Source organism: Lupinus angustifolius, chromosome LG17, assembly GCF_001865875.1.
Source record: "Lupinus angustifolius cultivar Tanjil chromosome LG17, LupAngTanjil_v1.0, whole genome shotgun sequence".
Classification (NCBI taxonomy): domain Eukaryota; kingdom Viridiplantae; phylum Streptophyta; class Magnoliopsida; order Fabales; family Fabaceae; genus Lupinus; species Lupinus angustifolius.
This window is the reverse complement of record NC_032025.1, coordinates 5,682,418-5,704,585: the sequence shown is the minus strand read 5'-3', so window position 1 is coordinate 5,704,585 and position 22,168 is coordinate 5,682,418. Positions and strand designations below refer to the sequence as shown.

The window sequence follows — 22,168 nt, the reverse complement described above, 5'->3', positions numbered from 1 at the left end:
ATCTATATCTATAGCTTCACTCATGATAAAGATGAGACTAACTTGTCCAAACTTATATCATTAATGTAGCAAAGGAAAAATGAAATGAAAAAATGAGTGCATTTAATTTGTGAGCTTTTGAATCTGGATGAGACAATGACTCATGCACGTGGTGAGATAAGAGGACATATAATGATAGTTGTGATGTATTAATGATAGCATGAGATTTAAGCAAATTGAAACAAACATTTGCAATAGTAAAATAAAAAATCAACTCCTACACATAATATAAAAATCTAGATAATGAAGATGAGGCCAACATATCATTTTGTAAGGACTCATAAAAATGAAGTAAATTATCATTTCACTAAAGTATAATTTTGCAAGATTTATTTACTAAAATTGCACAAAATAATGACTCATAAAAATATAGTAAATAAGGTTTAATGAAAATGTAATGTATAACTAAAAAATAGACAAAAAGCTTCATTTCAATAGTAAAGTGAAGATAGTAAAGAGCACATCTTTACTGAAAGTGGTGACCCAAACCTGATTTTTAGCTTATTTGGCTTGAACATAGTTAAAATAAATATCAAAGATAACATTTTTAATAAAACAAACATATCACTATTGAACCGAAATGGTCTTAAGAAAAATGAATAGTAAAGCTTCAAAAAGAAAATTGAATAGAAAAATGGTCTCACAAAGCTTCATTTCAATAGTGAAGTGATGATAGTAAAGGACAGATCTTTACTAAAAGTGATGATAGTAAATGACAGATCTTTACTAAAAGTGATGATCTAAACCTGATTTTCAGCTTATTTGGCTGAACATATTTAAGATCAAGAACAAATGCAACATCTTTAACAAAAATATGAATAATGAACTAAAACTGTTTTTCAGCAAAATAATTGTCACCAAAATAGTAAAGACCTGATTTTTACAGAAAGCATAAAAAATGTACAGTCCAAAAACACACAATGTCAAAAAGTTCATACTTTTAAGAAAAATAATGAGTTTTTTTTAAGAAAAAAAATAAAAAATGATGTTATCCACAAACATAGAGAAAGTAGTAAAGTGCACATTTTTTAGAAAAAATATTATAGCCCAAAAAAATGAAAACCATCGTTCTAGAACAGTACCTCTTCATCCTTTTCAACATTGAAAGGAATGTGAATCCATATTTCACTTGGACCACTTTTGGTAATACCAAAAGCTAAGCAGAAATGAGGAAGATGAGTTTTCACATTTTAAGAAGTGAAAGTGAATAATACAATATTACCTTCAATTGATAGTGAGAAAGGGTAAATATGACTAATAAGAAATATGAAGAAAAAGAGAGAATAGATCTTGAAGGAGAAAATGAAGAGTTATAAGTTTGTGGAAATGAAGAGTATGAAAGTTGAAATTCAAAGTCCAAAGTCATAATAACATGAATAAATGAAGCCCTTGTTATTCGTGAAAGACTGTTGATGTAATAATGAGTCTGCTGCAAGTATTAAATAAAGTAATTACATTGTTATTAAATTTTTTACAGAAATGTAAAGACAGATATGCCCTGTTACAATCCAAATGTCAATGATGTAAGATGTCTATAAGGGTAATAACACCATCCCCTTCAATTCTTATTAAGATAGTAGATTAATTATATAATTATGAATTTATAGATAATTATATAAATTGTCATAAAGTCCAACTGAATAATTTGATTGGATAACCTTATATAGATTATTTTGTTTGATGTCTGGCTTAGAATTCAAACATTTTTACTAGCAAAAACTTAAGCAATTTTATCTCTTAAGTTAATGCAAGACTAAGTTAAAATTAGGGTAGGAAACGAGCCGAACCGAGTTGAACCAGAGTCCAGCTCGGTTCAGCTCGAAACTCGACTCGAGTTCGATACGAGTTATTTTTTTAGCTCAAGTTCGGTTCGATTAAAGTTCGCGAACTGTTCGGCTCGGTTCAATTGGTTCATTTGGACAACTTAAATTGTTAATTATATTTTTTTTTAAATATTACAAATATTTTTATACATATAAATATAACCATCTTTATATATATATAATAACAATAAATATAAAAAATAATGTATGAGTCATAATAAACATAAAAATTTGTTTATATATATATATATATATATATATCGAGTTAACTCATGAATCTAACGAGTCGAATTGTATCTAACTCGGGTTTGATTCGTTTATTTAACGAGCTCAATTTTTAGCTCAAGTTTGGCTCATTTGGTTCATGAACCAAATTTATCGAGCTAAATAACGAATCGAATTTCAAACGAATACCGAGTTAGTTCGGCTCATTGCCGGTCCTACTTAAAATATTATTTATTAATTTCATTACTTGTACACCATGTTTTTATATTGTATTTTACATCATATTCAATTATCTCTACTTCTCACTTATTATATTTTTATATACATATATTTCTAGAATATATGAAAGAACATTTGGAATTACATTGGTGTTCAACTTTTGGTGTAAAAATACTATTTTTCTTTATCTACTTAAATTCTCTACTATCCAAAACTTCAAAGTTGTGTGATTGAATCTTTTCCAAAGTCCAAAACCCAACAAGTTTTCCCAAAGACCGTTCTACAAATGCAGTCTAGAAAAGGATTGTGACCGGGTTGGTTAAGAGAGGATTAATGGTAAATTTTGGCTCAATTCCCTAGACAGACACTCAAGAGAATTTAGTGGCAATGAGAGTGTAGGATGTACATGTAGTAAGTTTTTTTTGTTTCTCACCTCAAACAGGATGCAATCCTTACCAAAAGTTTGTGAATTTTTTTTGTTTCTCACCTGATGCAATCCTGTTTAAGAGAGGATTAGTGTAGAATAATAATAAACTGCTTAAAATTTCCACAAACTTTTGAAAGAATATTGATAAAATTAGATGTTTGAATTTATATGACATACTTATGATTGAACAATAAATTATTTTCTTTTATGTTATGAATGAGTGTTTTGGTTAATGACAAAGTTATGAGACACAAAATAAGACAATGAATTTATCAGGAAAGGGTACCTTAAGTCCTTATAGGGTAATTATATTGTTTAACAAAAACCAGATTTAGAACTTAGGGTATCCAATATTTCAAGACGGTGTGTTTTTCTTTGCCAGTAAAAGCTGTAAGAATTAGTTTTGGTACTATCAAAAGTATCATATAGTAAGGAATTAATCGTTTTTATAGTGTATGTTTATCTCTCCCAACAAATATGCTATAAAGAATCAAATTATTAACATTGTAATCTTTTTGAGAATTTAACTAAACCTTATACCACTAAATCAATATATTGTTAGTAAAAAACTAGAAAAATTAAAAAATCATCAGATATATAAAATAGAATTTAATATTTATGTATGAGACATGTAAATCATGTGTAATTGTAGTTTCATTTAAATATAAATGATAATAATGTTGATGCAGCATAAGCGATCGTTGCACAGCGTTCACCACAAGCAATCAAATAAAGGACATAAGAGTAAATAGAATAGAAGAAACAATATAATTTGTTAACGGGATTCGGCCAATTGTGCTTACGTCCCCGGGAGCGCTGAGCGGCTACCAATATATTATTAGAGAATAAGGATTACAAACTCTAGCACACCCATCGGCCCACCTGCCCATTAGGTGTTTCTATTTCGTGCTTATATCTGGTGCACATTATAATAAGGGACTTCAGTCCAATATATAACATTGATATCCACTCTATTCTAATTCTAGGCAACGTGGGACTTCATATAATAACATATTTCAAACATCCCCAACAATCTCCACCTTGATTGAAATAGACGAATATCTCGCTCCTTAGGAAATCTACACAAGAGTCTCCACCTTAGCGAATATATGACTTCAACTTGTTCAATGTCTAATTCTCTTTAATTGCTCCCCTACAACATAGACCTTATGAGTATCATTGACAATGTTATCAAGAGCCCAACTCTTCAAACTTTTAGTGCAGCTTCTCATACCGCCATCAAATGGAACACGCCGCCTAGCCACCTATTACTAGGAAGTCTTTCGATATATTGAAACCTCTATACAAAAGTTCACCAACAATCGTACTTTTCAATACTCAGTCAAACTGAACCTTGGAGCTTCCTTGGAAAGCCTCAACCACTACCACAATTGTCTACTTCGACAATCCTAGTTCAAAAGAACTATCATATTCCACCATAAGGAGTATACTCACAACATACACCTTGCATCAATGCTAATGCTAATGTTACACCCTACATCAAAGTCACTCAGCGCCTCTGTGCTTTTGTAGATATGCTAACAATTAACATCATTCACCTGTCTCTGATACCAATTGTTGGTGCAGCGGAAACGATTGTTGCGCAACGTTGACCACAAGCAATCAAATAAAGGACATAAGAGTAAATAGAAGAGAAGAAACAATATAATTTGTTAACGGGGTTCGACCAATTGTGCTTACGTCCCCGGGAGCGCTGAGCGGCTACCAATATATTATTAGAGAATAAGGATTACAAACTCTAGCACACCCATCGGCCCACCTGCCCATTAGGTGTTTCTATTTCGTGCTTATATCTGGTGCACATTATAACAAGGGACTTCAGTCCAATATATAACATTGATATTCCACTCTATTTTAATTCTAGACAACGTGAGACTTCATATAATAACATATTTCAAATATACCCAACAAATAAACATGTAATCATCGATAATACACACCTAATATTAAAAAGTCCAATTGAGAAAATGATATATATATATATATATATATATTAATATATATATATATATATTAATATATATACTGTTATTGTATTATTCATTATTAATATTTAATTATTGTTGATTTTTTTCAAAAAAAGTAATTCAAATGAATGGTAGATGATGAAATGCATGTGTATAAATTTTTACAATGTGAGTGCATAGATTTTGCACTTTTATGAGAAAAAGATGCACTTACACTGTCATTACATTATCTATCAATGATATTTAATTGTTGTTGACTTTTTAAAAAAGTAATTCAGATGAAGGTAGATGATGGAGCACACATGCATAATTATGTACACCGTTAGTGCATAGAATTTACACTCTTCTGATAAACAAATATATGCACTGATATTGTATGAGTTTATACACTATTATTATATTATCTACCATTGATATTTAGTTTTGTTGACTTTTCAACAAAAGTAATTCAAGTAAATAGTAAATGATGAAATATATATATAATAAAGTTTTATACCATGAATGTATAGATTTTACATTTTATTATTATACGATTCCCATGTATGTGGGTCACACTTTTTACCGAGGTAAGGCTTACATCCATTTTCTCTGTATCTCAAAAAGTAATTAATATAATTACTGAGAGCCATTAAAAATAAAATAGAAATTAATAAAATTTATGTTTGAAAAAATAAATATAAAATAGACAATATATATTGTTAGTGAATAAGTTTTACGCGTCGTTACAATATTACTTATCATTCATATTTAATTATTATTAACTTTTTCAAAAAAAGTAATATAAATAATATAGTGATTGTGTAAAAAAAATTATGCTAAAAATATATATATATATATATATATATATATATTACACTCATTTTATATAGCATCTTCCAATATATTCATTTACTTGTGTTAATATTCTTTATACAAAATTATCTATACTATATACTATATATAAATAAAAAATATGGTATAACTATAACCATGATATAATTTTACTACTTTGCTCTTAATAATTTTTAATTTCTACGAAAAAACTCATGTAATCTTATATAACCATCACCAACATATTAACCAATCTCTCACGTTAATTTGAGAATTAAAATAATATTAAGTGCATTCAATAAAAATATATTATAAAACACATTCAATACAGATATTCTGATTCACCAAACTAAAACATAAATACATGATACCAAAAAGTAAAAAATGTTAAACAGCTGATACAAAATGTCCGTCACTACATTAGTAAAAGATAAAGATGATACAATAAAAATCAATTATTATTTTTGCTCATAAATCTTTAGACAATGCATAAATATTTGAAGTTGAGATAGTCATCTGAGAAGATAAATCTGAGCATCAATTGTGATCCACCAGTGCCACGTCTGTACGTAAAACTGCAATTGTTGTGTAGGCTTGCCCAAGCGTTCCACACCACATTTTATCCATTACTATTCTAAACTCATCCAAAAAATCCCTTTCGTTTTCTGCAAAGTTTCAAACTCTCTATCTTTCATCATTTCTACGTCTAACGTGTTCATTTATCCACCCCACTTTCTTATTCTATTTTTTTGAGGCTAAAGTTCACTTTTTTAATCTATTTTTATCTCAACAAGCTTCATACTTTATCTGGGTCTGTGTCTACTAACAAATGCAAATGAGCTTTCCCAACTTTGGTTTTGTTGCTACATGAGCACTACTACTATGTTGGAGTCTTTACCTTATTGTCAAAGCTTTAAGGTTACAAACGTCTCTAGTCATTGTTTTTTTTTTAATTTTTGTTGGTTTTTTATATTTTGTGTTGTTTGAGTAGTGCTGACATCAATTGTAAGCATTATAATGTCTGAGTATTGCAGACATCACCTGCAAGAAATTCCATGTTAGTTTGAATATTAAACTTAAAATAAAACATTATAAAAGCATTTTTTTCACTTTTTCCCTCAATCATGAAGTGGTCCAAAATATTGTGTTTTGTTTATGAGATTTTATTTTGTATGTTTATTTATGCTTTATGAAATGATATATATATATATATATATAGTTTTTTTATATGTTTGTTATGTTTAGTCTACCTTACCCATACTTGTATCTGTTCATCACGTTGAGGATGTTTAAGTTTTGGAATTGTTTTTATATCTAGTGGATATTAGAATTATATTGAGTGAAACATATATATCCACAATTGACTTATTAAAGTGCAAAATATCAGGTTGTTGCATGAACTAATCCATATTCAAATTAATTGTTGCTTGTTATAAGACATAGTTATCAGATTCAATCAATAGTGGTATTTACCTTATTGCTGACCAGCATACCGGATTGCTCGTAAATAAAGTCTTGTAGTATAATCACAAAGAGTGACAATCATGTACACATATCTCTGTCATGCATCCTCATGTACTGCATTTCTGTTACTTTGTTCTAAAGTTTTCTTCGGAACATTTTCTTGCAGGGTTATGACCTTACCAAACAGAAAAGTCATGGTTACTTCCGTGCCATTTCACGAACCTATAGAAGTTCTATTTTCACGCTTCATTCAGTTAACAAGCAAGTGTCACAACTATCACACAGTGGTAGTCGTAGGATAATTCATAGGACTCATGTGCCAGAAAATTTATTTAAAAGCACGACTCTCATTGTTCCATCATTTTCATATTGGAAAGGATTCAGTTTCTCTAAAGATAAGCCATTGCGTTGGGAACGGTTAATAACAAATGTAGCATATGATGTTGCTGGTGCTGTTGAAGTCATTAATGATCTAGGATCAGATACTCTTACCTTCTTGGCCGTGACTGTCATAATTGTGCCGACATTCAAGTTACTTAAAGCCAGCCCAGTAAGAATTACTTGGTGTTATTTTTTTAATAACCTCCTCATATCTCAACATTAGTAATCATTATCACATAATCCAATGTATTATCTTAGGTGAATTCCTATGATAGTTTGTCTAGTTCAAATGGTGGATGTCATTCTATAAGTAAATGATACAAACACAGGAATCAAGAGATAAAAATGATGTACTACTTAATTTTTGATAAGTTGGATAGCTATAGTTTGGAGGTACCATGATTCATGGCAAACACTATATCAAAATGTCATTTAATTGTACTTATAGACCAATATAATTAATTAAGGGTCTTATGATTTAAGTTATTTTTACATTGTTCTGGACTGTGTAAATATGATTCCCATCAGTTATCAGTATTATATACGATGTCATCAATGTACCAGATAAAACAACTTTGAAGCGAGCTTTTACTATTCTATGAAGCTGAATTACAGTTCAATGTGTTGAAAAAATCTAGATTTGTAGTTGATTGAAATTTGAAATTAATGGTTGTAGTGCAAACTTTACTTTGGATTGCTTTGAATTGTAAAAAAGATTATATCTAAAGTTGCTTAATATTTAATATAAATGTCTATGCTGAATCTCACACACATATGAATGGAGCCAGACCCACTTTTATCCATTTAGTACTTCCTTAAATATACTATTGACAGAAATTCAATGGATGTTATTTCAGATACTTGGTTTCTTCTTTGCTGGGGTGGTACTCAATCAGTTTGGTTTAATTAGAAACCTTGAAGATGTTAAAGTTTTGTCTGAATGGGGGATCCTTTTCTTGGTAAGATAAATCCCAGTGAAGTTCCCACTGATGCTACTTTTGCTATTACTGTTATTATTGTTTTTCATTTTATAATTGTTTGTCATCCTCACAAGTTTCTAAAGAGAGTTTAGATGGAGGGAATGACACTACACTTAGGCTTATACTGTTTTCGACTTTTCTTACGGAAGGTGCTTGATGGAAAATAATGTTTACGTTTGGTTTACATATCCCTTAATCAAAGAAGACTTCTCCTCTGAGTTTTTGTTGCTGGGGCTCTGTTGTTGCCAACTCCCTAATTTTGAACTTGTATATTTACAAAACATAATTTCTATCTTGGTGATCGTACTCTTAATTTCCATTTGTATGAACTGCTTTTATTTTCCGAGAAAAGAATATGAGTCCTGAGATCGTAGTTATTTACATGAGTTTTCTTAATTATTTTTGCAAACGTAACTATTGAATGAAGGGTTGAACCTAGCCATATCATTTACATGTTTATATATGTTGTTTGACAGAGTAGCATGTACATTAGAATATGATTGAAGGTTTAGGAAGAATCTCTTAGACCTTTCAAATATAAGTTTTAATAAGCTATATTCTTGTCATGGTGATAATCTTCATCAAACTCCTGATAAACATGGTGTATAATTGCTCTGAAGTAATGTTTGTTTCTTTGCAGCTGTTTGAGATGGGTTTAGAGCTTTCACTTGCACGTCTGAAAGCTCTCGCAAAATACGCCTTTGTGCTGGGATTGGCTCAGGTATGATGTTCTGGGAGTTATAATGGGCATGCAAAGAAAATTTCTTGAGCCATTCCATTCTAGTTACTCATTTTTATTTTTATTTTGGTGAATTCAAGTAAGTCATTATTTAGCTTCATCCACATTGAATTTAATGTGGATAACACCTTTTATTATTCTTTTATTATATTTAGTAGGATGAGTTGACACACTTGATAAGATAAGATTAGGAATGAATGCATCAGGGAGAAAGTTCGGGTAACACCTATCATAGAAAAGGTGGTAGAATCGCACCTTAAGTGGTTTGACCATGTGTGGAGGAGACCCTTAGAAGCCCCAGTAAGGAGTGTAGATCTAATGAAGGTTAGTCCAAATTCTAGAGGTAGAGGGAGCCAAAAAAAACCATAGGTGAAACAATTAAGATAGATTTAGAGATCAATGTTTTGTCAATTGACATGATTTATAGTAGAACATTATACCGTCACTCAATCTATGTAGCCCATCCGACCTCGTAGGACTAAGGCTTGGTTGTTATGTTTGTTGTAGTTATGCATTCTTTATAACTTTTCTACAGATTGGAAGGAAAGTACTAATCTATTCCTTAACTTTTATAACATTACATTTTTCTCTTTCTTGTTCTTATTTCTAATTTTTCATTCAACTCTTTTGAAGGTTGTACTATCTACTTTAGCATTTACTGCTTTCGAACTTCCACCAAATGGGGCTATTGGAACAAAAGTTCTGGAATTTCTTTTCCACTCGAGGTCTGATCTGGTGAGATTTCTATCCAACAACCTCATCTTTTGTACTTTATCATTATAAATTTTGGTCATTCTGGAGAAAGACAGACAGTTACACTCACACTGGTACTTGATAGTTTTGACTACTATATACTGAGTTTGATGTATTTTGCAATTTTTCAGTGAATTTGGTTAAATTGAGTTTGAAATGGATTGTGTTCTAAAAATGTTGAACTTTCATGGATAATTCAATCCATTAGTTTCATGGTCACTAGCCCACTCATATTAGGAAAGTAAATGATTCTAGTTCGCAAGTCTCTAATTTGGCTGTAAGCTTTCTTTGAAATAGAGCTATTAGTTGCATTGATGATCCAATCAAGCTTCAAACAGCTTATAGGCTTTTAATTTTTTTATATTGAACCTTCTGAATTTTGCTTGGACAATAGAAATTATTCATGGACCCTTGCCTAAAACTTGAGCCTTTAGGCCAAGTGGTTCCTTTTCGTGGACATTGTACAAGGTCCTACGGCATCGACTGATTCATGTAACTAACTCCTCCTAGTAGGATACGGAAGTTCAGTCCTTATCCTTATTATTCTAACTAAATTATAATTTCAGTTCCAAGTTAAGTGACCATGTGCTTTGTCCAGAAAATTAATTACCACTCAATATGAAAAGGTATATGTAAGGCATCTCGTAGGGGCTTCATCATTTATTGAAATTTATTTTGAGATCATATTCATAGGTGAACATCAGAAGCGTTGATGAAGCTGTAGTGATCGGTGCTGCTCTCTCTCTGTCATCTTCTGCATTTGTTCTACAGGTATTTGTTATTTAGAATGTCTATTGAAATTGAAAATAAGCAAGGCTAATAGAAGACATTATTAAGTGCCTTGTGATTTATCTAAATAGTAATTCTACATTCACACTTCTATCTTATTCTTTTTAATGCAAATATTTTTTTCCTTCTCTAGTTCTTTAATTTTGAAATTCCTAATAACTAGGAAACCTTGTCATTTAAAATAAAAATTGTACGTGGCTAATAGAAGATTGTGTTTAAATGACTATTGATAGATCTGAGGAAAATCTAAAGAGGGTTAATAGTTTTAGATTATAGTACCCAACACATCATGCTTCAATCTAATATTTATAATGTTAATGTATTCTCCTTCCAATATAGCATTTAATTTTTGGCAGAAAGTTTCAGTGGAAAAGCTTGAAATTTTCAGTTAATAATAAAAATATGTAGTCACTTTGGCATCTGAAATTCTTTGCATTCCTTCCCCTCCTTTACATCAATCCCCTTTTGCATCTCATTTTTTATGATATTAGTTAATGATTATGTCATTTTCTACACCATGTTGATATTTGATAACATCGGTAAAAGAATGCACAAAAGAAGAAGATCCGAACAAAATCGATCCGGAATCAATTGAGTTCCGGATACTAATACCTCTTTATTGATTGCAAGATTAGAAGAAGACAATGAAGAACCCTAATTGATTCCCTGAAATAATTACACACTACAAGATTGATTCCCTGAATCAAATCCCCTCCTACATAATACTTCAAAAACTACTCAACCTAACCCCCCCCACAATGCTCTGATTCTTCCTTCTTTGCTGTCACGAGATTCTGCACTGCAGATGCTATGGCCACGTGGACTAGTGGCTGCCACGTGGCCTTCTCCGATACACTTTAGTGAGAGGTGGTCTCTCCCGCACCCTATCAATACCCCCTCCCAGAAGAACCAACTTGTCCTCAAGGGCAAATTGAGGAAAAACTTCTTGCATTTGCGCCACTGACTCCCAGGAATTCTTGCACTCCGGCAAATCTTCCCACTGCACCAACACCTCAACATTTCCATTCTGATCAACACGGTGTTGTAAGATTGCCGTCGGCTGCACCTTCAATTCCAACGTCAACGGAAGAGGTTGAGACTGTTGAGCCGGTTTCAAAGCCTTTTTCAAGAAAGAAACATGGAACACGGGGTGGACCCGTGTATGATTAGGCAATGCCAATCGGTAAGCTACCGGCCCAATGCGTTCCAAAATCCGGTAAGGGCCATAGAACTTAGCCGCCAACTTGGCCGAAGGTCTTGAAGCTAGAGTCTTCAACCTGTATGGTTGCAGTTTCAAGAATACCCAATCTCCAACCTCAAACTCAACCTCTCGTCTATGTTTATCGGTCTGAGCCTTCATCAAATCTTGGGCACGTAACAGATTTTGCCTCAACTCTTAAATAACCCCATCTCGAGCAACCAAGAGCTGATTTACTTCCTCAACTTTTGGCATAAAAGCTACATCCTTGGCCGAGTAGGGATGGCCAAGAGGATAAAAATGGGCGTACTTCGTGAGCCGGTCCACCACTACCAAAATGGTATCCTTGCCATTAGATCGCGGCAATCCGGATATGAAATCCATCGAAATGTCCTGCCAGACCTGAGTAGGAATAGGCAGTGGCCGCAAGACCTCTCCAGGTGCTAAAATGGAATACTTTTGGCGTTGACAGACATCACACGCCTCGACATACTGCTTCACATACCCACGCATGCCGTCCCAATAAAAGAAACTCGAAACCCGCTTATACGTGCGAAAGAACCCCGAGTGACCCCTAACGACACTATCATGACACTCGGCTAAAATCAGAGGTAACTTGTCAGACGTCTTGGGCAATACCAATCTCCCCTTATACAGCAAAGGCCCCGCCTGAAATTGGAACCCCAGATGAGAATCGAGATTTTCTGCCAAATCCTGGATTACCCTCCTCCACTTAGGCTCCTGTTGAACCTCTTGGAACCAACCCTCGGCATCTCCAACATTAATCACTGAGAGTGCCGAATAATAGGCCTTCCTCGATAACACATCGGCCATAGAATTTTCCCTCCCTGGTTTGAACTAAATCTCAAAATCCAAACCCATGAGCTTTACTGCCCATTTAAACTGTTTGTCACTGAAAAGCCTCTGATCTGTAAGGAATTTCAAACTCCATTGGTCCGTTTTAATGACAAAGTGGCGGCCCATCAGATAGTGCTTCCACTTCTGCACGGCTTGGACCAACGCCATCAATTCTCACTCATAAACTGACTTCAACTGGGATCTCGCTGATAACCCTTTACTCAAAAAAGCTAAAGGGCGACCTTCTTGCATCAATGAGACCCCAATCCCCTTACTGGAAGCATCGGTTTCCAACACAAAGGTCTTCATGAAGTCGGGCACGACCAACATCGGTAAACTGACCATGGCAGCCTTGAGGGTCTGAAAGGCCTTAGTGGCATCCTCGGTCCACACGAAGTTATCCTTTTTCAATAAATCCGTGAGAGGCTTGACTATTCTCCCATATCCTTGCACAAACCTACGGTAATAACCGATGAGGCACAAAAATCCCCCTAAACTCTATAAATCACAGGGTAGTGGCCAAGAACTCATAGTGGTCATTTTAGACTCATCCGTTGCTACTCCAGAATGAGAGATAATATGGCCCAAATATTCTAAACTGGGCTTAGCAAAACTGCTTTTTTTCTTGTTGACTTTCAGCGAATGGACTTGCAAAGCGGTCAACACCTCCCTCAACTGCTTTTCGTGAGACTCCTCATCTGGACTGTAAACTAAAATGTCATCGAAGAAGACCAACGCAAACCGCCGCAAATAGGGCCGTAATACCTCATTCATGAGGGCCTGGAAAGTCGAAGGTGCATTAGTGAGGCCGTAAGGCATCACAACAAACTCATAATGACCTTCATGGGTTCGGAAAGCCGTCTTCTCCACATCTTCACTCCACATCTGAATCTTATGATACCCCGATTTCAAATCCAATTTGGTGAAGACGGTGGCTCCCCCAATCTCATCCAACAACTCCTCAATAATCGGAATAGGAAATTTGTTTGGTATGATCACCTTGTTTAAGGCTCTATAATCCACACAGAACCTCCATCCCCCATCCTTCTTTTTCACCAAAATGATAGGACTGGAATAAGGACTGATGCTATGCTGAATAACCCCCGACTCCAACATTTCCCTAACCAGGCCTTCGATCTCTGTTTTCTGATAGTGTGGACATTTGTACGGTCTCACATGGGGATGGCTGCCCCCTCAATTAGATGTATGACATGATCCTGCCTTCGGACTGGTGGTAAGCCGGTAGGATGTGAATAACTCACCAAAGTCTTCGAGCAACTGCAACATATGGACCGACGTGCTCTCAACCCCTCTTGGACTCGATGATTCACACTGCACGATCAATCCCTCACCTTCGGCCCTAATCACCTGCAACAATGCACCATATGAAATCTCGGTTTTAGCCAAGGCTGGGTTACCTGTGATACGAATCGAATTCTGTCCTTGCTTGACCGTGAGCTCCAATTTACCAAAATCAGCTTGGACCTCACCCATTCCAGATAACCAATCTAACTCCAACACCAAATCAACCCCCTTGAGCGTGAAAAGGTAAAAGTTTTGGATCGCTTCCAAATTCTGTATCTGGAAATACAATTGGGGGCATTTCCCCCTACACTTCACCTTATGTCCGTCCCCTACCTCCACCATGTAAGAAGAAGTATCCTGTACTACTTGACTCAACTCTTGCACAACCTCATTAGCTATGAAGTTATGAGAAACCTCACAGTCAATAAGCACAACCACAACTCTCCCCCTTAACACCCCTTCTACCTTCCAGGATCGGGTAGTAGTGAATCCCGACATGGAACACAAGGACAATCTTAAATCTTGTACCACATCCACGGGTTCTTCTCCTACACCGTCCTCCTCTTCCTCTTCTTCCTCCATAATAAGCATTCGGAATTGCCTATTTTTGCATCGATGATCTCTAGTAAAAGACTCATCACATCTAAAACATAGTCCTTTTTCACGCCTGTCCCTCCCCTCAGCGCTGGTTAAATGCTTGAATTCGCCCCCTCTTGGCCGCACAACTCCGCTGTCTGGTTTCGGTGCAAACTGCCCAACCGTGTTACTCCCCTGAAGCTGCTCTGCTTCCCATCTCCCGCCGGTTTTGATTCCACAGTTACCGTTCTAGAATACGGATTTGCCCTCTGACTTCCTCCGGTGTGGCTTGCATAACCATACGAGCCATTCCTACTCAATATTACATTCTTTTGCTCAATCAATAGCACCTTTTGTATTATTTCGGATAAAGACTGTAACTCATACAACTTTACCTCGACTCGAAGCTCTTCCTTCAAACCATTCAGAAATATGCCTCTTGCAAATTCAAGATCAATGGTTCTCAATGCTCCAACATACTTCTCAAATTCCTCTACAAATTCTTCCACGTAACCGGTTTGTTTGAGGGGAAGTAACTTCTCAAACGGATTCTGAATCATCGACGGTTGGAACCTTCGAACCACTGTGATCTTGAATCCTTCCCAATTCGGCCTAGGGTTGCACTTTTCCCACCAATGATACCAACTCAATGCTTTCCCTTCGAGTGCCATAACGGTGGCCTGCATTTTCTCCCCTTCCGTTAGCTCCTTCAATTGGAAATACCTTTCCAATCGATGAGTCCATCCAAACGCATCTTCGTCGGAGAAGATTGGAATTTCCAATTTCCTCCATGTTTCCCGCCTAAACTCCCCTCCACCGTGAATTCCTTCTCGGAAATCATTTATGCCTTGAGTACCACCACAAGACTCATTCCCATGTACCACCACGAAACTCATAACCACCGCATGTACCACCACAGAATTCATTCCCGATCTGCTCCCCTGCACGGAACTCATGTCCACCGCGAACTCCTCCACGGAATTCATTTCCGTCAGGAACTCCCTCACGGAAATCGCCTGCTCTGTGAGTTTCTCTCCCACGACGAACTCCATTGCCACGAGAGTCGTCAATTCCTTCGTGAATTCCCCCACGAAAATTGTCTTCTCTGTGAATCTCCTTTCCGCGACGAACTCCGTTGCCACGGGAGTCGTCTTTGTCACTCACCTCACGGGACAACCGTTCCCTGCTTCCTCTCTCACCGTGGTCACGACAAATTCCTCCGTGAACGGAGCTTGCGGCGTCGCCGCTGTGTTCGGCGTCGGCATTGAAGCCGTAGCGATCCATCTTCGCGGTCATTTCCGCCATTTGTTCCTCATGCTTCTTCACTAATGATCCCGCAAATTCCAATCTCATTCTCATCTCTTTGCGTTCTTGTTCCCAATCATCTCCGGATCGTGACATACTACGCATCTTCATGGAGTTACGGTGAAACGGCAACGGTTTTCAGGGCACCGGAATCGGTGCTCTAATACCAGTGATAACACCGGTAAAAGAATGCACAAAAGAAGAAGAAGATTCGAACAAAATCAATCCGGAATCAATTGAATTCCGGATACTGATACCTCTTTATTGATTGCAAGATTAGAAGAAAACAATGAATAACCCTAATTGATTCCCTGAATCAATTACACACTACAAGATTGATTTCCTGAATCAAATCCCCTCCTACACAATACTTCAAAAATTACTCAACCTAACCCCCCCACTCCTATTTATAATTTTCCCCTACGGCAGTTATACTGCTCTGATTCTTCCTTCTCTGCTGCCACGAGATTCTGCACTGCAGATGCTATGGCCAAGTGGACTGCCACGTGGACTAGTGGCTGCCACGTGACCTTCTCCGATACACCTTAGTGATAGGCGGTCTCTCCTGCACCCTATCAATCTTTTTGCTTCTAGTAAGAAATCTCTTGATTTGTGAACTTCTCTTTCCAGCTCTGTTCTTTTATATTCTATTGCTTTTTCTTGTGTACTGCATTAATCGAAAGAAACTGCAGTGAAAATAATATTCAAGTCTGTTTCATGTTAGTGGTTTTGGGACTATGCACAAAACAATTGTTATTTGTGACACCTGCTATGGATAATGTGGCTTATCAAGAACAAATGTTTGTAGCTTCTTGCAGAGAAAGGTGAGCTTCCTACAAGATTTGGTTCAGCAACTCTGGGAATACTTCTTTTGCAGGTTTTGGTCTTATACTCTTGCTGGTTACACTGTCTTCATCCACCAAATACGTAGTTTATAGCCCCAAAAAATGTGATTGCTAGAAAGCATTTTATATTTAGTTCACCTGTTGATATCTTCTTATATACCCTATAAGATTGATAAGTATGATGTCAGCAAAAAAAGTTTTGATATAATTAACTTTGTTTCCTTCTCTGCTTGATATCTCCAGGACTTGGCTGTTATCCCTCTTCTAATCATTCTTCCGATACTGGAGAGCCAGGTGAGATGTAACTATAAACAATGCTGTGTCCCTCTTTTGATTTTTAAATTAACACATTGCCCTTCTGGTTGCTTCTTTAAGAACTGATGGAGTTAACAGTTTTAGGTTTAGTAGAGCTCTTTATCTTGCTTTGGATTTTGGTTAAAAGTCTAGTCTTCGACTATTTCTTGGCCCACCTACCATTTTGACATATGTGCACATGCATTCTTTTGTTGGTGGCTTCTAACTTTCTTTTAATACCATTTTTTTTCATTTCTCACCATCCTTTTGGATATGCATTTTGATACATGCAGAAGTTTTTCTGTATTTTATGTATGCATGCAATGATGTACATATATGTCTAACCATATGCTTTCTTATTTTTCATTGTAGACTATGTCTGAGGAAAGTATTTGGCCCATGCTTCTTCAAGAAAGTTTAAAGGCATTGGGTGGATTAGGTCTACTTTCTTTCGGAACAAAGTACATTCTCAGAAGAGTTTTCGAGGTCTGTATGGAATATATTTAACAAAGTCATTTCATTTAAACAATAAAATGTGTCTAAATCCATTTTTTATATGTTCTAGTCAGTAAACCATTAGTCAAATTCAGGTTGTTGCAGAAACAAGGAGCTCAGAGGCTTTTGTTGCTCTTTGCTTGCTAACTGTTGCTGGGACTTCACTAATTACACAACATTTGGGCTTCAGTGATACGGTTAACTATTTCCCGAAACATAGGCTTTAATGTTGGTTTGGTTATGGGATAGTGACAAATCGTTAAAATTGAATCTCTGCTTGCAGCTTGGAGCATTTTTAGCTGGGGCCATCTTAGCCGAGACAAATTTCAGGACCCAGATCGAAGCTGACATAAGGCCATTTAGAGGCTTGCTTCTTGGGTTATTTTTTCTAACTACAGGGACTTCAATTGATATGCAGGTAAATGTGATTATGGTTTCTTTTATATGTGACATAGTTATTTCATTTTTAATCAGCATTGTATGTTAGTTGGACTGTTGTCTGTGCATGCAAACTTTGACTATTAGACTCGAATTTATCAGACTAGATATTGTAGTGTCTCAAGATAGTGAAATCGTGCTTTGGATAAATTTAATACTCAAGCTACCCTTTTATGTTATTCATAAAAATGGCTGCATGTGCAGCATATTTAATTACTTATATTTTCATATTTCAGACCTTATTTTGAGGGTTCCAATCTTATTTGATTCATTTTTTTATGTTTCAGGTCCTTTTGCGAGAGTGGCCAAACGTACTTGCGCTCTTGGCGGGTTTAATTGCTATCAAGACATTGATCATAACTGCGATTGGTCCTCGTGTTGGGCTTACTTTACAAGAAAGTGTAAGAATAGGGTTGCTTTTATCCCAGGGAGGCGAGTTTGGATTTGTAGTTTTCTCTTTAGCAAATAGGTAAGCAATCATCTTTTTCTCGTGCGTTGTTGCTATTTGGTTGCGAATATTGGGTTTGTTTTAATTATAAAATTTAATGGCTTCATGTGAGCAGGCTTGGAGTGCTTCCACTTGAGCTCAATAAGCTGCTCATTATTGTTGTTGTATTGTCAATGGCATTAACACCGTTTCTGAATGAAGCTGGAAGAAGGGCTTCTAGTTTGATTGACGACAAATCTGATGCTGAGAATGTATGTCCTATTTATAACATTTGTAATTTTAGAAGCTATGTGTGCACACACACGTGCGTGCATCTAAGCATTGTGAGTAGCCATGGTGGATTATGATGTTGATACAAAATGTTACATAAGAAATGTAACTGAAGAATACGAGAAAATTCACATTATATGGTATAAGTAGGTCCTTTTGGTACATACTTGATGCTCTGGATTTTATGCATCAACCTCTTTCACTTACCTTTTCTTTATTAACTAATTTTTTTTATAGAAGAGACTATTGGATTTAAAGAACAAAATATGACTTCTTCAAGGCATATATAGCAGTCTTATGCTACTTTATTTCATTTTAACTACAAGATTACATTGCCTGATTACTGAGTTTATTGCAGAAAGCTTCTGAGGCGGTTAACTTTGATGCCAGTGAACCAGTCGTTATCCTTGGATTTGGACAAATGGGCCAGGTATGTCAATCAATACATTGTAAAACCTGTCATTTAGATAGCCGACTTCTGAGTTTTCTCCTTTTGCTCGATGTAAAGGTCCTTGCCAATTTCCTAGGCAATCCGTTGGCTTCAAGAGGAGATAGTGGTGCAATGGGATGGCCTTATGTGGCTTTTGATCTAGACCACAAAGTAGTAAAGGTAAGTGCATCTGAGCATTGTGCCTGGCTGTTGTCTGCATATGACACCTTTTCTGAGGAATTGTTTGAAATTCTTGAGTAGAAATATTTTAGAATATCTCCAATTTGGAATTGAGGAATTTGATATTGAAACATTCTCTGTCTCTGGTGCCTTAAATGAGGTAAGGAGCGTACAGACAAGCTTCTATATTTGGACGAATTCTCTATATTTGTATCTGCACCCGATGTACAGTCTTCTCTGTTTAAAAAAATGCATGAGTGTAAGTCTAAGATTGCCAATTGAGAGTTTGATCTATTAACCATTCAGCATCTCCATGTTCATAGCTTTTCATTTTCTTTGTTTTATTGAGAAAATGAAAGCATCCTTTCGTATCTTTTCATTCCGGTCTCATTTATCCACCATTCATTTAATTTATTCTTCTATGACTAACTGCTGGGCAGGCAGCTAGAAAAATTGGTTTTCCTATTCTCTATGGAGATGGATCACGTCCAGATGTTCTTCAATCTGCCGGTATCAATTCTCCGAAAGCTATCATGGTTATGTACACCGGGAAGAAGAAGACAATTGAAGCTGTTCAGAGGCTGCGTTTGACTTTTCCTGCAGTAATAATCTCTTCCCATCATTTGCTTCTTATGTGTGAGAGCTGTATGTGCATAAGAGAGGGAGAAATTAATGGGTTTTTGTAATGAAAAAGAAACTATGGTGTGAACAGCTTCTTTTAAAACTTCTTTTGATAACATGAATGGTGATAGAACCCAATATTTATCTTATGAAGATTTAAAGATCATTTTATATCTAATTGGAAATTCTTTGCATAAAGCATACCCCCGATTTACATACTCAGAATCCAATGCACACTAGGATTTCTATTTCTAAGGTTTAGTTTTAGTGGGAGTATAACTGATAAAATTTGTTAAATTTATCTATTTATTACTGTTCTCATATCTCCTAGTTTAATTGCGCACTTTGTCATGAAATTCATCAGATCCCAATCTACGCCAGAGCTCAAGATCTCAAGCATCTTTTGGATCTAAAGAAATCAGGTGCAACAGATGCCATTTTGGCAAATGCAGAGGTACTGTCAATAGTTTCTTTCTCTTCCCTGATGGTTGGAGCTTGTAACAACCGTTGATCAATATTTCAATGGAAACTGCCGCTAAATATTAAATTTATTTATGCAGACTAGCTTGCAGCTGGGTTCAAAGCTTATGAAAGGCCTTGGTGTAATGTCTGATGATGTAACATTTCTCAGTCAGCTTATTAGAGATTCCATGGAGTTACAAGCTCAAGAAGCAGTCAACCAGTCTGAATATCGCGAATTAGATATTATGAAACCGCTGCAGGTACTTCGAAATGTTTCTTTGGCTTGGGTAATAATTGCTGGAATATGGTTTTGTGTGTGTGTGTGAACTGACATGTGGTTTTATCTTAATGTAATAATGGGAGTAAAGTTGGTTTGATTATAGCTGTATATAAAATGTGATAACTTAATACCTGAGGATTATTTCCATTGATATAGTATAGTACATTTTCCTTCCACATACCTAACCAGATTGGAACATAACCATATATTTTTCTGGGGTTTTCTTTGAATGTTATTTCCCCCTATGTTTCTCTATTGCATTATGGAAAAGTTTGGGCAGATAAAGTCATAAAGGGGTTGTAAGATCCTTCTACTGATTGTCTTTGATTAGGTAGCCCTTGACATGGTAAGTTTAACATCTTGAAGGAGTCCTTAAATTTCGTTTACCTTCAAAATGTTAGACATGGATTAGTGGTGAAGTTTCAAGGAAAATAAAAATTTCTTTTGAGAACTATATTTCAGGAAAACTTTCATATCATGCACCATTTCACCTTTTAAATTTGTCCATCCTAATAATTCTTGTGCTCTTACTCGTATAAGATTAAATTGATGTGATTACATTGACAGGTAAAAGTTTCCAACATGATTGAGGCACGTGTACCGGTAGCTACTGCTTCCCCAGAATATGAATTATCAGAACTGAATCAGAAGGATCTAGCTTCTTTGAGTAGAATTCCAAAGGAAGTAGATGCTGAAGAACAAGATTATGAACTAAATCAAGCTGTGAATTCTGAAGGAAATGGTGTTATATGTAGCAAACAAGGTACTAAAGAAAACTCAACAGTTGAATCCAAAGATGCTTTAGGACAAAAGAATCAGGTGGATCCATCAATTCAGGAGGAACCCTGACATTGTTAGGCAGTGTTTTTACCCATTAATTTTGCATCTCTAACCATATATACTGCAGAAAGATTTCAGGAGGTTGTCATTTATATTGCAGAGCTAACAATGTATGTATAGGAAACATCTCAATTCAAGAGAGCTTGTGGAACATTATCCAACTGAGATGTTCAATTAATTTTTGGAAAACCAATAAATGTATAGTAACTTAGCATGAAGAAAAATACTTTTATTTAATTTTTGGGTGTGCATTTAAACAGTTCATGTTCATAAACTGTTAGATATTAAGATTTGGCACAATTTCCCCATTCATTTTACTCACATCCACTCTCTCAGAGCCTACCTCCATTCTCCTTCATAAAACTGCGTCCCCTTTTGACTCAAATCTCCATCTCAAACTCAAATTCATGAAGCCTAACAAAACTATTATAGAATTTGAATTCATGAAGACATCTTATGCATCCTTACTCCAACAAGAGATTCTTTATAGGATTTGAATTCATGACCTCATGCACTAAGCATAAAACTTTCTTCTTCTTCTTCTCATATAACCGAGGTATCCTCTCATATCAATATGGTGTGTGAGTGTCCTTACTAACGAGTGCCGCTCCAAGAATTGAATCTTGACATTTTGATCTACATTAGAATCCAACAGAGTCTTATATCACTAGACTAACACATCATCG

The 22,168-nt window shown here is 35.5% G+C and overlaps 1 protein-coding gene across 2 annotated transcripts; it reads left to right on the top strand.

Annotated features, from left to right (window-relative positions):
• On the top strand, positions 6,126–21,722 carry LOC109331585 (K(+) efflux antiporter 3, chloroplastic). 2 transcript variants are annotated; one of them, XM_019566175.1, is made up of 20 exons: positions 6,126–6,449; positions 7,162–7,545; positions 8,234–8,335; positions 8,997–9,077; positions 9,729–9,830; positions 10,542–10,619; positions 16,688–16,756; positions 16,968–17,018; positions 17,391–17,504; positions 17,609–17,710; positions 17,797–17,931; positions 18,239–18,420; positions 18,515–18,650; positions 19,028–19,099; positions 19,178–19,279; positions 19,720–19,881; positions 20,265–20,354; positions 20,461–20,622; positions 21,210–21,446; positions 21,483–21,722. In XM_019566175.1, exons 1-20 carry the CDS (start codon positions 6,399–6,401, stop codon positions 21,489–21,491), a joined length of 2,421 nt encoding a protein of 806 aa, XP_019421720.1. In that variant the 5' UTR covers positions 6,126–6,398; the 3' UTR covers positions 21,492–21,722. The 2 variants fall into 2 exon arrangements, with proteins under 2 accessions (XP_019421720.1, XP_019421719.1); XM_019566174.1 differs by having other exon boundaries at positions 21,210–21,722.